At 42.3% G+C, this 14,976-nt stretch overlaps 1 protein-coding gene across 1 annotated transcript; it reads left to right on the plus strand.

The window, feature by feature from the left end:
• The first annotated feature begins 246 nt into the window (after positions 1 to 246).
• On the plus strand, positions 247 to 14,754 carry LOC109637478 (sorting nexin-4-like). Its single transcript, XM_020099849.2, has 14 exons — positions 247 to 372; positions 2,805 to 2,929; positions 5,394 to 5,532; positions 6,405 to 6,554; positions 6,655 to 6,702; positions 6,796 to 6,851; positions 7,618 to 7,690; positions 8,410 to 8,471; positions 9,483 to 9,548; positions 9,939 to 10,028; positions 11,045 to 11,144; positions 12,359 to 12,504; positions 12,609 to 12,723; positions 12,816 to 14,754. Exons 1-14 carry the CDS (start codon positions 289 to 291, stop codon positions 12,861 to 12,863), a joined length of 1,302 nt encoding a protein of 433 aa, XP_019955408.1. The 5' UTR covers positions 247 to 288; the 3' UTR covers positions 12,864 to 14,754.
• Positions 14,755 to 14,976: the final 222 nt, after the last annotated feature.

Here is a 14,976-nt window from a genome sequence, read left to right on the forward strand (position 1 = left end):
GCCTGACACTTGTGTCACTGTTTGTCATAATAAAAGTAATTACATCATATCACAGATTGACACTATAAATTATATGGACACTGCATGGATTGCTTATGGTACTATCGTAGCACAGGGTTGTTTGTAAAAGAATAAGTAGTTTAGAAAACTATGCAAAAGCATGTTTTTCCAAAGCGTGGGTAAGTAGTAGTTGACCAAGAAGAGACAAGAAGGACTGCTGCATCTGTTGGGTGAGGCGATGCTTTGCGCATGCGCACTGGCTGACTTGCATCATCGCGGAAGAAGAAGATGGCGGAGAACGGGAAAGAAGAGCTGGTGATCACTGACGCTGACTCAGAGCCACTGGCTGGAGAGAGGAGCTTAAACATCGTGGTAGGACGACATGTTTTCTCCCAGAGCACCTGTTTCCAGCTGTGTTGTGTTCAGCGTTAGCTCACTGGATCCATATTGACTGGTCATCATTCAGGATTAGTGTTCGAAATTTGAAATAGTCGTGGGGGTTTTTTTCAATGGCGTGTACATGATAACATTGGTTCGTCAAACTGTTTCCTGACATGCCCTCCAGAGGATGTGTGGAGAATAGCTTCATACGAAAACTCTGCACCCTGAATGAGTAGGTGTTTGGAGCAGAGATCCAGATGTGTGTCTGTCACTGAAGTGGTCAGGTGGGGGAGCAGTGATCCAGATGTGTGTCTGTCACTGACGTGGTCAGGTGGTGGAGCAGTGATCCAGATGTGTGTCTGTCACTGATGTGTTCAGGTGATCGAGCAGTAATCCAGATGTGTGTCTGTCACTAACGTGGTCAGGGAGTGGGGCAGTGATCCAGATGTGTGTCTGTCACTGACGTGGTCAGGTGGTGGAGCAGTGATCCAGATGTGTGTATGTTACTGACAGGTGTAGTTTGTGGAACAGTAATCCAGATGTGTGTATGTTACTGAGGTGTTCTGGTGAAGGAGCAGTGATCCAGATGTGTGTATGTGACTGACATGTTCCAGTTGTGGGGCAGTGATCCAGATGTGTGTCTGTGACTGAGGTGTTCCGGGTGAAGGAGCAGTGATCCAGATGTGTGTCTGTCACTGACGTGGTCAGGGGGTGGAGCAGTGATCCAGATGTGTGTCTGTCACTGACGTGGTCAGGTGGTGGAGCAGTGATCCAGATGTGTGTCTGTCACTGACGTGGTCAGGGAGTGGAGCAGTGATCCAGATGTGTGTCTGTCACTGACGTGGTCAGGTGGGGGAGCAGTGATCCAGATGTGTGTCTGTCACTGACGTGGTCAGGGAGTGGGGCAGTGATCCAGATGTGTGTCTGTCACTGACGTGGTCAGGGGGTGGAGCAGTGATCCAGATGTGTGTCTGTCACTGAAGTGTTCAGGTGGGGGAGCAGTGATCCAGATGTGTGTCTCTCACTGACGTGGTCAGGGAGTGGAGCAGTGATCCAGATGTGTGTCTTTCACTGAAGTGGTCAGGGAGTGGAGCAGTGATCCAGATGTGTGTCTGTCACTGATGTGTTCAGGTAGTGGAGCAATGATCCAGATGTGTGTCTGTCAGTGACGTGGTCAGGTGGGGGAGCAGTGATCCAGATGTGTGTCTGTCACTAACGTGGTCAGGTGGGGGAGCAGTGATCCAGATGTGTGTCTGTCACTAACGTGGTCAGGTGGGGGAGCAGTGATCCAGATGTGTGTCTGTCACCGACGTGATCAGGTGGGGGAGCAGCGATCCAGATGTGTGTCTGTCACTGACATGGTCAGGTGGGGGAGCAGTGATCCAGATGTGTCTGTGACTGAGGTGTTCTGGTGAAGGAGCAGCTATCCAGATGTGTCTGTGACTGGGGTGTTCTGGGGGAAGGAGCAGTGATCCAGATGTGTCTGTCACTGACGTGGTCAGGGAGTGGAGCAGTGATCCAGATGTGTGTATGTTACTGAGGTGTTCTGGTGAAGGAGCAGTGATCCAGATGTGTGTCTGTGATTGAGGTGTTCTGGTGAAGGAGCAGTGATCCAGATGTGTCTGTGACTGAGGTGTTCCGGGGGAAGGAGCAGTGATCCAGATGTGTCTGTGACTGAGGTGTTCCGGGGGAAGGAGCAGTGATCCAGATGTGTCTGTCACTGACGTGGTCAGGGAGTGGAGCAGTGATCCAGATGTGTGTATGTTACTGAGGTGTTCTGGTGAAGGAGCAGTGATCCAGATGTGTGTCTGTGACTGAGGTGTTCTGGTGAAGGAGCAGTGATCCAGATGTGTCTGTGACTGAGGTGTTCCGGGGGAAGGAGCAGTGATCCAGATGTGTCTGTGACTGAGGTGTTCCGGGGGAAGGAGCAGTGATCCAGATGTGTCTGTCACTGACGTGGTCAGGGAGTGGAGCAGTGATCCAGATGTGTGTATGTTACTGAGGTTATCTGGTGAAGGAGCAGTGATCCAGATGTGTGTCTGTGACTGAGGTGTTCTGGTGAAGGAGCAGTGATCCAGATGTGTCTGTGACTGAGGTGTTCCGGGGGAAGGAGCAGTGATCCAGATGTGTCTGTCACTGACGTGGTCAGGTGGGGGAGCAGTGATCCAGATGTGTCTGTGACTGAGGTGTTCTGGTGAAGGAGCATTGATCCAGATGTGTGTCTGTCACTGAGGTGTTCTGGTGAAGGAGCAGTGATCCAGATGTGTGTCTGTGACTGAGGTGTTCTGGTGAAGGAGCAGTGATCCAGATGTGTCTGTCACTGACGTGGTCAGGGAGTGGAGCAGTGATCCAGATGTGTGTCTGTGACTGAGGTGTTCTGGTGAAGGAACAGTGATCCAGATGTGTCTTACTGTTGCTTCCAGGTGGTGGAGCAGGGCTGCAGTCTGCTGCGCAGGATGGAGATCTGTGTCGCTGAGGCTGAGAAGAGGAGCGGCAAAAATGCAGTGAACATGCAGGAGATGTTCACTGTGTACCTCATCGAGACAAGGTGAGAGCAGCATGATCTTCATGATGATTCTGGTCCGACACCACAGTGAGCACAGGAAACAACATGTTTGTCAGTACTGAGCGTGTTGTGTTATTTTTGTGTGGCTGTGTGATTTACTATACAACATATTTTAATAGAATCTGCACACTGTTGTTATTGTATGCATCAAAGGGATTTGGAGCTGCAGTGTTTCAGGCAATTTAGTAATTTAGTATTTGGTGGCATTTCTAATGCTTTAACACAAGGCTTTTCAACTTCAGTAACAAGGGCAAAAGGGCGAATAGGAAAAATAACTGGAATATTTGTCAACTAATGGCTACAAACAACTGTTATGTTAGTAGATATATTACTACATGGGATGAACTAATCAAATCAAATCAAATCAAATTTTATTTGTATAGCCCAAATTCACAAAACACATTTTGCCTCAGAGGGCTTTACAATCTGTACAGGGAGTGACACCCTCTGTCCTTAGACCCTTGGTTCGAAACTTGCCCACAAAAAAACCTTTTAACAGGGAAAAGAAGGTGGAAGAAACCTCAGGGAGAGCCACAGAGGAGGGATCCCTCTCCCAGGACGGACAGACGTGCAATGGATGTCACGTGTACAGAACAAAGCAACAGAAACACATTGTACAATTACAATGAAAGACAATGATTACAGTAGCAGTGGTTAGCAGTGGTGGTAATATGTAACAATGCTACAATAATAAACAAGTTAATATTAATGTCATGGAATAATGAGTAATAGTAATAACCAGAGTGGATGTCAGGCAGGGCCATGGCAGTAGTGGGAACCACGATCCAATACAGGGAGCAGCCATGATCCATGAGAACCTGCTGGACACGAGAGCACAGCTCTCAACTAGTGATATGCATCCCTCTGTCACTGTTTTCAATTCAACAATCAATTCCAGCAGCAGTAGTTAGTCCATTCAGTGTTTTTCTGACATTTTCCTTGCACTTAAATAGCTTCTGTTTGCACTTAAATTTGCTCTGCTTCCACTCAGACTGTGTGCTTACACTCAGATATATTGTTGCTTGCACTCTTGAATGAAGATAAGAAAAAACCTCCATAATTCAGGCTACTCACTGAACTCACTGAGCATTTTCAGGTCAAACAGTTAGATCTAAAACATGTCATTTCTAGGTCCATATCCATAAATGTAGAAAACAAGATGAATATAGTAAAAGAGTATCAAGCAGACTCATGAGCTGTTGATACTCGAAGGTTGTGATTGAATCAGCTCAGACAGGGTTTTCCATTCACATATACATTATATGGACTAACAAGTCAATGGGAGAATTCATCCCCCCTCGGAGTAAAAAATGTATCCTTACAAGCCCAGCTTGGCTCTGGTAGATTCTAGTGCCACTATTCCTGATACACACTGATCTTAATTATTGCAAACTTCAATGCATATTTTTGTAAAAATTAGAAAACAGAACTTTTTAAAGGTCCAGTGTGTAAGATTTAGGTGAAAGGGAACTATTGGCAGAAATTTAATGTAGAATAATCCTCATGATGTTTTCACTAGTTTGTTTCATCTAAATTGTATGAATTGTAGTTTTCTTTACCCCAGAAAAGGTCCTTTATATTTAAATACTTTATATTTAAATACTTTATATTTACATCGAGGGGACCCTCTCTACGGAGGCCGCCATGTTTTTTACATTAGTCCAGACTGGACAAACTAAACACCTTTTGAGTTTTTATGAAAATTGAAGTCTACCACAGTTTCTTTTTCATGTTTGGAAGGAGAGGGTGAGGTGAGGGGTGTTCAGCTGCAACATGCAACTTCAACACTAGATATCACTAAATTCTACACACTGTACCTTTAAATGATCATTCACTTTGTTTCACACAAAGGAGGAAAACTCCAAATGTAAAACCAGGCATAACATGATAATATATGTTACTGCAAGAAGCTTCATTACATCATATTCACTTCATAAATATGTGATATGGAGAATTTGATATGACGACTTAATGAATATTTGTAGAGGAACTATATGAGACATGGTTTGTCTCAGACAAGAGATAGGTTTATAAGAGGTTAACCAGGTTCATGACAAACTAACACTCATCACTCAGAGTACAGACAAAATTATTGTCGTGCTTATTCAGGATAGGGGCAGACGTAGATAGGGCCGAGTTGCCTTGTATCCTGCGGGAGTATCCTGCGGGAGTATCCTGCAGGAGTATCCTTCCGGACTGTCCTCCTTCTTCACTCCCTCACTTTGCTCTTTAACAATAAACAGCAATCAGAGGTTTTTAGGACCCCTCTAGTACTTGAAATGATTACTTTATGTTTGCTTGATTTGCTTTAGAATTTAAGAGGCACACATTTCCCATGAACACAAAAACAAAGGAAGTCAACATGTAGACATGACTAGAAATCCATGACTTGTCATGTGATATTGTGTAAAATACTGTGATTTGTTGCAACCCTCAATCTTTTAAGGCCAATGGATGCAGTCGCTGAAGGTCGTAATCCAGCCCCCGACTCTCTGTGGAGGAGATACAGTGAATTTGAGCTGCTGCGGAGCTACTTAATCGTTACCTATCCATACATTGTGATACCTCCTCTGCCTGAGAAGAGGGTGAGTTCATTGTCCGTCCAAACCCTGTTCAGTGATTCAAGAAATGTCCAATATAAAGGCTCTACTTTACACTTCTTTTAGCTGTGTCGTAGGACACAGAGCAACAACACTAACACCTGTCTCGAGACGTGATGTTAACATTGTCCTGAGCGATCCGATCAGCAATAAGTTCAAATGTGTCCGAGTTTTGCTGTGTGAATAAATGCAGGTTGGGTAGCGTTTCCATTTGAACCAATACCGTTACCCATCTGTACCTTTTTTTGGTACTTTACTCACAATGTATAGCAAAAGATAATATCTGTCCATGTTTTTTTTTTCTGCGTAGAGAATTGCGCGGCAGCTGCCTCTGTCAAATTTAGCCTCGCCACGAACTTTTTGTATAGTGGAAACTACCCATAGTGATCACATATGTCCTGGGCCAAATTCAATGGTTGCTTACTTACTAAAGAAGTTAGTAGCTTCTGTATGATAGTCCCGGAACTTAAAGGAAAGCTAACGGCACCGCACACACGCTGACCCCGCTGCTCACTTCTCTCTCTCTCACACACAAACTGAGCTGATGTCTCTCATCCGCCAAAGTTTAAACGTCCATTTGTATGAAATGACGCCACAATATCAACACTGATCACCACATAACGACCGATACTTTTCTTCAATGAGTCAAATCTTCCTTTATAGCTGTGCATTCATTCATAATTCAGCTCATCTCTCACGCTGACACACACACACAAACAGTGGGATCAGACATGTGTAAACTCTGATTGGATAAAAACGACCGAATTCGTAAACTTAGTCAATGTATGGACGGGCGGAGGAGATGGCGGGGGCGCTTGGTTTTGCTCGATATATATACTTTGTTGTCTTGCATACAGGCAGAGTTTGTGTGGCACAAGCTGACTGCAGACAACATGGACCCAGACTTTGTGGAGCGCCGCAGGGTTGGGCTGGAGAACTTCCTACTTCGTGTGGCTTCTCATCAAGTCCTCTCCAATGACAAGATCCTATACCACTTCCTCACCGAGGTAAATGGTGTAGCTCAGGGTTAAATTCAGAGGTTCACATGATTTCGTGTAGATCAGAAGCTGATCAATAACTGACTTTTTTCACAAATGTGTATGGCAGGAACACGGCTGGAAAGAAGTGGTGTATGAGACAGGCTTTCAGGCAAAGGTTCGGAACTTTTTCTGAATTCTGGTATTTCTTTGTGAAAGACTTTCAGTGTTCACAAAACTCGACATCTGACTCTTCTCAATCTTTTTGCAGGCTGATTCCCGTCTAAGAGCTCTCAGTGCCACCTTCCGGGTGAGAAATACAGATAAGTAAGTTAGTGTTTCCAAAACACACTGTAAAGCAGTTTTTACCCAGAATTGGGTCCGGACATTGTCTGGATTTTGCCGTTCACACATGCACAACACAACAGGAGATTCTCCACTCAGACAACAACCCAGAAATCTGTGTTCTGGTTGAGGGATGGTGCAGTAGGCTCTTCGTTGGTGTCGTCTATATGGAAAAACCTTTTCATCTGGAGATATTAATTTCAATTTAGTTTTCTTCACGTTTGTGTGTTAGAAAAATCGTCAACACACCCTCTGACTTGCGGAGGATCTCCTGCTGTGTTCTCACATGGGCACTTTAGACTTTCTGCTGACACAGAAATCCTTCAAGCTCTCACTTGGGTTAACACACTCAGCTGAAGTTACAATACTATTAATGTAAAAATGATAAATCACTAGATATTAAGAGTTGCATTTTATAGTTGGAGCTGTGTGTTGTCATAAGCTGATAACTGAGATAATATAAGGTGTACTCACGTTGTGAAAGGGGCTTCACTCAGTGTGTACCTCCATTTAAGACCCATTATTAATTAATCTATTATTTTCTCAGCTCTTTGATTTAAAATTTGATCAAAACATCACAATATCTATTGCAGAAAAAAACATCATAAAGTCTAGTTATCTATAGCAAATTATCACATTTGAGAAACTGGAACCATTTGTCTCAAAAGTGCATTTAATGATTAGACAGTCAACAAAATAATAAAACAACTAGGTAGAAAATGACTTGTGTATATTTTATGTGACGCAGGCGCTTCATGGATATGAAACACTACAGCGATGAGTTGCAGTCCCACACATCTCAGCTGCTCCGAGCAAGAGCAGTAAGTTTCTTTCGCTACCTACCTGTCTCTCTCTCTCTCTCTCTCTGTCTTTCTCTCTCTCTCTCACACACACACTCACACTGATTCCATTTTGCATAAAATATTGAAATACCTGTAAATAGCTTTCGATCTCTAAAGATGCAACAACTGGATTTATCCACCGCAGCAAGAAGATACACTGACTGCAGGACTATGTCCAGAAAGCTCTAAAGCCGCAGCACCACAGCTGCACAGAGAACAGTACACCTGTTTATTGAAAGTTCAGCAATGCACGACTGAAGAATCAGTTCCCTGATCACCTGTTTATTCAAAGTTTATTAATGTAATGTATCAAGTGTCCAAATGCACCAAATGCGACGCTGCACTTCCTTGGACCCTACAGATGCCAACTGTGAGGATGTGAGATATGTGAGCAACATGTAGACTGGCAGATGGACAGATAGACATTTCTGGAATTATTAGATGAAATGATCCTCAACGATCTATGTTTTATCCCCCCATTCCATATTGTGAAAAAGACGTGTATTATATATATTTAGAGCGGGGGACATTAATATTACTGGTAAGGTATTAAGGCATAATAACTAGATCGTGCATTAAAATAAAAAAATAAATACTTCTGTCAGCTGCTGGGCTCCAGAGGCTCGGGAGCCAGGCTTTAAAATGATCGACATGTTTTATTTGAATACTGACTTTCAGTTATTGTCTGTCTCTTGAAGAGAGTTGCTGATCGACTCTATGGTGTTTTCAAGGTCCATGGGAACTACGGCAGAGTCTTCAGGTGTGACGAGAAGCGTAAGAAAGTGTAAAAAAGCACCTGGGGCCTGCACTACGAAGCAGGATTTCTGGTCATTATGTTAACTTGCTTAGTCTACAGCAGTGGACACCAACATTTTAAAGCACAAGATCACTTTTTAATTCCAAATGTAAGCCGAGATCTACTACCCGATATCTTGCAAAAAACCAACTCTGCAAATTCTGTTAAAGGCTAAGTGTCGAGCATAAATCTACACAAAGAAAGGCAGTTATGCTACTTTATCTATTCAATGCACAATATTCACATTCATATGAATTCATATCGACAGCATCTGTTCAATGCACATTTATTTAGCTTCAGTTCAACAATATGTTTTGCAGAGAAGCTGCAAAAACGATCCACACAACTTTTTTATCAGCATCACATTCATAATAGTTGTTCATCATCATCAGACAAAAAGATAAATACTCACTGAGTAGCTTAATAAAATGATTCTGCTTATTTATAGATTATCTTTAGCCGTATACATTTAAATTATACCTACTTTTTCCTTTTTCTAGTTATGTCATGGTCACTTTTTGATGTCTCTGTTAAGAGTACTGGCAGAAATCTGTGTTTCTTCTCATATCATATTAAGAACCTTATTCATGGTTGTGGCGATGTCGCTTGATGTCATTACTCCGCCTCTATCACGTGACCATACTGGTAGCTGGATAAGAAAACCCAGGGTATATAACACCATCAATAACTAGCTTCATAGTAGGCTGCAGTTCATCAGGACGTGGGTAATATAGCGAATAACCAAAACCTTCCTGCTGAACTTGCTTCGTAGTACAAGCCCCTGAATATTTACTTGTGTGTGTTGTTTACATTGTCAAGTCAATAGTATTAATAAAGCTCATCCAGCATGTCCAGAACCTCTCAGTCCTTAAAGCCTCAATTCAGATGAGGAAACATTTTAAGAATAAAAAGCATCGTCTCATGTTAATGTTCTTGTTGTGTGTGTGTGTGTGTGGATCCATGTGTTCACTGCAGTGAGTGGAGTGCCATCGAGAAAGAGATGGGAGATGGACTGCAAAGTGCCGGTCATCATATGGATGCGTGAGTATTTCTCAGACAGCGATTGCTCATTATTCCTTCGTGTTGGTGAGAGCCAGGGCCGAGGTCACAATGTTTTCGGGTTGACCGTCTGTCCCACTCGTTTTCACTTGGACTCATAGATTAGCTTATTAGATTTCAGTGGTCTTGGGTCAAAGGTCACTGTAACCTTATATGAGTCTGGAAAGAAAAAGTATGTAGACTGAAATGGCACTGGCCAGCAGAGGCAAACAACTGTAGGGCGGTAACTCTAGTTTTCTCTCTTTCACACCCAAACAAACTGACAGTCATCCCCATCCCATCGTGGAAGAAAAGAATCAAATTCTGTCAAAAACACTTGTGTACTTGTGTACTGGTTATAAAGACAAGTCCCCTTTTGTCACACACTTGCAGATATGCTGCCTCAATAGATGATATCTTAGAGGAAGAGGAACATTATGCAGACCAACTGAAAGAATATCTCTTCTATGCTGAAGCTCTGAGGTAAGACATTTTCACCCAGTTGTTTTTTTATTGCTCATGAATAAGCCAATTACGAAACGAGATGGCGTAATGCAGTGGTCCCCAACCTTTTAAAGCAGAAGATCACTTTTTAATTCGAAATGTAAGCCGAGATCTACCGCCATGATGTCTTGCAAAAAACCCACTTAGGAGGGTCATATTTATTATCTTAGTATGAGTTCATGCATCTTCAGCTCCAATATTTCACGATAAAAAACTTTTTAAACAAAAGAATGGAGTTGGTCAACACAAACGCTGCAGTGCTTTTCTTTTGTGTTTGTCACATAAATTCAACAGTGAAACACAAAGTTGATCTGTCTATGTCACAAACGTATTTACAACACTCCTTGAACAACAGATCCACAGCTGATCTGCCGCGCAACCGCAGACTGTGAGTCCAGAGAGTTACAGAGATCGACCAGTAGATCACGATCGACGGGTTGGCGACCCCTGGCGTAATGACATAGTAAACGTAGGGAGTTATATTTTAAAGATGTTTCTGTCAGGGGCTGTAGGTAGATATTAGCTTTTGGATGGATCTCAGTGGTGACTGAAACTTTACAGATAAAGATTTGGAGAGACTTGTGGGAGACTTGTGAATGAACAATTGATAGAGATCATTATTATTAATTTGCTGCATACCTTTAATGTTGTACAGCTGGCACATACCCCTGCAGGATTTCTCACTAGTACAAACTACTGTGAGCTAGAGGTTGTTTTCCTCATCTATGAGGAGCTGATTGACATGAGCTGTCAGTGACTGTCCAAAGACTGTTGTTTACAGATAGAAGTTTATGTCTTTTGTCAGAGGGTATGTGATATATGATAAGTGGATGAATAGATAATCAGATGGTGAGCAAATGATTTATACCACTGCACTTCAAAGTGCCATACCTGAATAATGAAACTTGTATTTATGACCTTATTTTAGAGACAAATGTCTTAATGCTGGCTCTGTTTGTTGTGATGTGTATGATATTATGCTGTACTCTTGGCAGGGCAGTGTGCAGGAAACACGAGTTGACCCAGTTTGAGCTGGAGATGTCCTCCCAGGACCTCATCTCGAAGAAGCAACAACGTGAGGAGCTGGCTACAGGGGTACACTATGCTCATGTTCTCCTTCATTTTTAGGTCCCTATTTTGCTGATGCTGTAAGCCAGGGCGAAGCGCGCCTATGTCTAAACTACACCGCTCAAAACAATTTGTCACAGTATATACTTTTCAGGGATAACAATCTGTCCATTTAGGAAGCACAAGTGATAATGAATCAGGTGCAACCCCCAAAAAGGGAATGGTTTTACATGTGCAGGCCACAGACAGCTGCTCTCTCTTTGTCCTTCCTGACTAATTCTTCTTTAGTTTTGCCTTCTGCTAGTGTCCTTGTCAGTACTGGCAGCATGAGGCGGTATCTGCAGCCCGATCAGGTTGCACAGGTAGTCCAGCTCCTCCAGGAAGGCACATTACAGATGATAGCTGGATCACACTGAGCACATGTGACAGGCGTGAAAGAGTCTGGAGATGCTGTGGTGAATGTTATGCTGCCTGTAACATCATCCAGCATGACTGGTTTGGTACCCTGACTGCTGTTAGGTACCAGGATGAAATCCTCAGAGCGATTGTCAGACCTTAAACTGGTGCAGTGGGCCCCGGGTTCTTCCTGGTGCAGGACAATGCCTGGCCTCACGTGGCCAAAGTGTGTAGGCAGTTCCTTGATGACAAAGGCATTGATGCCATTGACTGGTCCTCTCGTTCCCCTGACCTAAATCCAATTGAGCACTTATGGGACGTTATGTTGGTGCATCCGACTCTGCAAGTATCGCCACAAACTGTCCAGGAGCTCACTGATGCCCTGATCCAGGTCTGGGAGGAGATGGGTTAATGATTTTGGTTTCCATTGACTGTGGTTCCACAAATTATAGAACGTACATCAGTATAGATTTTCAACTTGAATAATTCATTCATCAAGATCCGATGTGTAATTTAAGTTTTCCCTTCATTTTTTTGAGCAGTGTAGTTTTAGATGGCCGCATTGTTTAAATAGCAAATGTGCTTGTGTCCGCACAGGCAAATGAACAACCACAACTTTTCTTTAGCTATTAAACTAACAAAATTGGATTTGGACACAAACTGAAAACACTTTGTCCATGAGCGTTCGACCATGAGATGAAATTATTAAAGGTTTAAGATTGTTAAGTCTTAAAGAATCATGGTTGAGTTTGTAATAGATGTCAAACTTAGGAAAGACCTTTAATGAGGAAGCTACCTTCAACCCAACTTCTGTGTTTTTCGGTTCTTTCTCTTCACCTCATCAGGTAGTACGAACATTCTCCTTCAAAGGAATGACCAACAAGCTTTTTGGACAAGAGGCACCTGAGCAGAGGGAGGCCAGACTGAAGCTGCTAGAGGAGCTGATAGCAGAGGGTGAAGACACAGTCAAGGAGAAAACAATCGAGTGCGAGTGAGTGCTCGCAAACTGTGTGAAAGCAGCCCTAAAGTTTCTGTCGTTTATGCTCCGAGCTGAATTTTAGAGAATGTGTGTTAATGTGATGTATATCACTGCAGAGAGCATGTTGAAAAGGCGTGGGTGGACATGCAGCGTTTTGAAGAGCAGAAAGATAAAGATCTGAGGGAAGCGCTTATCAACTACGCTGTCATGCAAATCAGCATGTGCAAGAAGGTACACAACAGCACATCCGGGCAGCTCTAGGATACGGGAGAACTTTAGCAGCGATGGTCATGAACGTGTTTTTATTTCTTCTCTCCCTGCAGGGAATACAAGTGTGGAGCAATGCCAAAGAGTGTTTCCTCAAGATGTAAAGTCGAAGCCAGAGTCCAAGGTTTTCCTCCCTCAGTGATGGTTGCAAATAGTGTCTTCTGGTTGAGGTTTGCAAACAGTGTCACCAATAACACCAGAGACATAACATCTAATAAAATGTGTCTGAAGAATCTCAACTAACTGCAAAGATAATTTGCATGCAGGTATTTTGAAATCGTGAATGACTTGTGGATTCAAATGGCAAAGGGAAGTGATTGATCACACAGGCGCTTGACCAGTTTTACATGATAAAGTCAAGAACCAAGTTGTGGTAGTACTACATTAAATGATACAACAAGGGAGTCTTCTATAAAGAGTTTGTGGATATTGATTTTCTTTAGTCAATATAAACATTTATTAAGTTAAAACAGCCATATGCCCCCATAATAAACATTTATCTAAAACAGCTGTTTGCCAACACACATACATATATATTTTTCTTTGGTCTAAACGTCAGGTGTGAAAGTGACCTGAGCCTCATGAACAGATCTATAAAGGTATCCTAAAGTGAGCTGTAGTGCTTAATAGCATCTGGTCATATTTTATGTGCCAGCCTTAAACTGGCTATCATTATGAAAACATGAAGTCATAGTTCTAAAAACAACATAATGCAAGTGGCTTCAGGTGCTTACATCTCTGTTTCAAAGGTACAGTGTGGAGAATTTAGTGACATCTAGTGGTGAAGTTGCATTTTGCAGCTGAATGCCCCTCACCTCACCCTGTGAGAACCTGTGGTAACCTTCAGTCCTCATAAAAACTCGAAAGGTTTTAGTTTGTCCATTTTGGACGACAGCAAAAAAATGGCCTCCACAGAGAGGACCCCCCCCCCCCCCCATGTAAATATAAAGTATTTAGATATAACGGGCCTTTTCTGGGATAAAGAAAACAATAATTTATACAATTTAGATGAAACAGACTTGTGAAAACATCACACGGATTATTTTATATTCAGTTTCAGCCAATAGATCCCTTTCACCTAAATCTTACACACTGGACCTTTAAATGACTGAAAGAGCCTATATGTTGATCATATGCAGTGATGTCCAAGGCTGTTGGATTGTACTGATGTACATTAAGCTGTGCATACTACTCATGATACTCATTCTGAGATGATATTGAACATTAATGAGTTTTTATTTATTTTATTTTCATTTATTGACTGAAACGCTTTGTTCTGTATGTCTTACATATGTTATAGCATTATATATTTTATTTCCTGTTGCAAAAGCTTCCCACCAATAAACTCTAAGGGTATTTATTGTCATACTTACAACTTAATGCTAAATTTAGCATTTGTTCTATTTATTTGAATAAAAAGACTAAATTATGGTTATGTTTTGGTAACCAGAAATTGTCTGATATACTGTAGATGTAAACATAAAAATGTAATTTACCATACACTTATTGTCAGAGTCTGAAAATGGTTTTCTTTTTTGGCATTGTGCAGCGCCAAGTTTGGAGCGATTTGGACGTGCCATATGTTCAATATTAACAAAAAGTTGATAAACAAGCCGCAAGCTCACTGTAGCAGTCAGTGTGTGGGTGAGTGGCAGAGGGACGTGGGGGCTGCGTGCTTTCACGGCCAATCCAGGGACCCTGTTGAATATTCTTCTATGTCTGAGAATAAACTACTGCAGCTGCAGCTGTCCAAATTACAGGTACTGACACATACAATCACTTCCTGTTTGGCAAATTGTCTTTGAAGTAAAAGCACAATGTTCGTTTTGTTGCTGCAATTTTTTATATTGAGCTAAATCACAGTGTACAGCTTACTTTGGAAAGTTGTGAACTGGGGTCTGAAGATTGTGTCAATTGCTTAATAGATCTCTGAACTAGCCAAGAATGAAATGTGTGACAGAAGAACAGCTGTTCAGTAAATCATTCAAACTTAAATATGTGTTACGTTTTGTGGGGAGAGGGTAAGGGAGCAGGTGGACCCAAAAAGGTAGAACAAAGAAAGAAAGTAGGGCTTTACAAAGCAAACAAACTAAATTCAAAATAACAGCAACTCGATCATGCTCTTAAGCAAAAACAGGGGAGACACAAGGAAACAATAGAGACTTACTGGCACGACGAGTGGTGGACCGACACATGGGAAGACACGGTGCAGCATCT

This window comes from Paralichthys olivaceus, chromosome 23 (assembly GCF_024713975.1).
Source record: "Paralichthys olivaceus isolate ysfri-2021 chromosome 23, ASM2471397v2, whole genome shotgun sequence".
In the NCBI taxonomy this organism is placed as follows: Eukaryota; Metazoa; Chordata; class Actinopteri; order Pleuronectiformes; family Paralichthyidae; genus Paralichthys; species Paralichthys olivaceus.

What these genes read in the sequence shown, in the direction of transcription:
- LOC109637478 (XM_020099849.2), top strand. Translation starts at nt 289, where the DNA reads ATGGCGGAGAACGGGAAAGAAGAGCTGGTGATCACTGACGCTGACTCA. An exon ending in TATACCACTTCCTCACCGAG is followed by an intron (nt 6,555 to 6,654) that starts GTAAATGGTGTA and finishes TGTGTATGGCAG; the next exon opens with GAACACGGCTGGAAAGAAGT. An exon ending in GAGAAAACAATCGAGTGCGA is followed by an intron (nt 12,505 to 12,608) that starts GTGAGTGCTCGC and finishes ATATCACTGCAG; the next exon opens with AGAGCATGTTGAAAAGGCGT.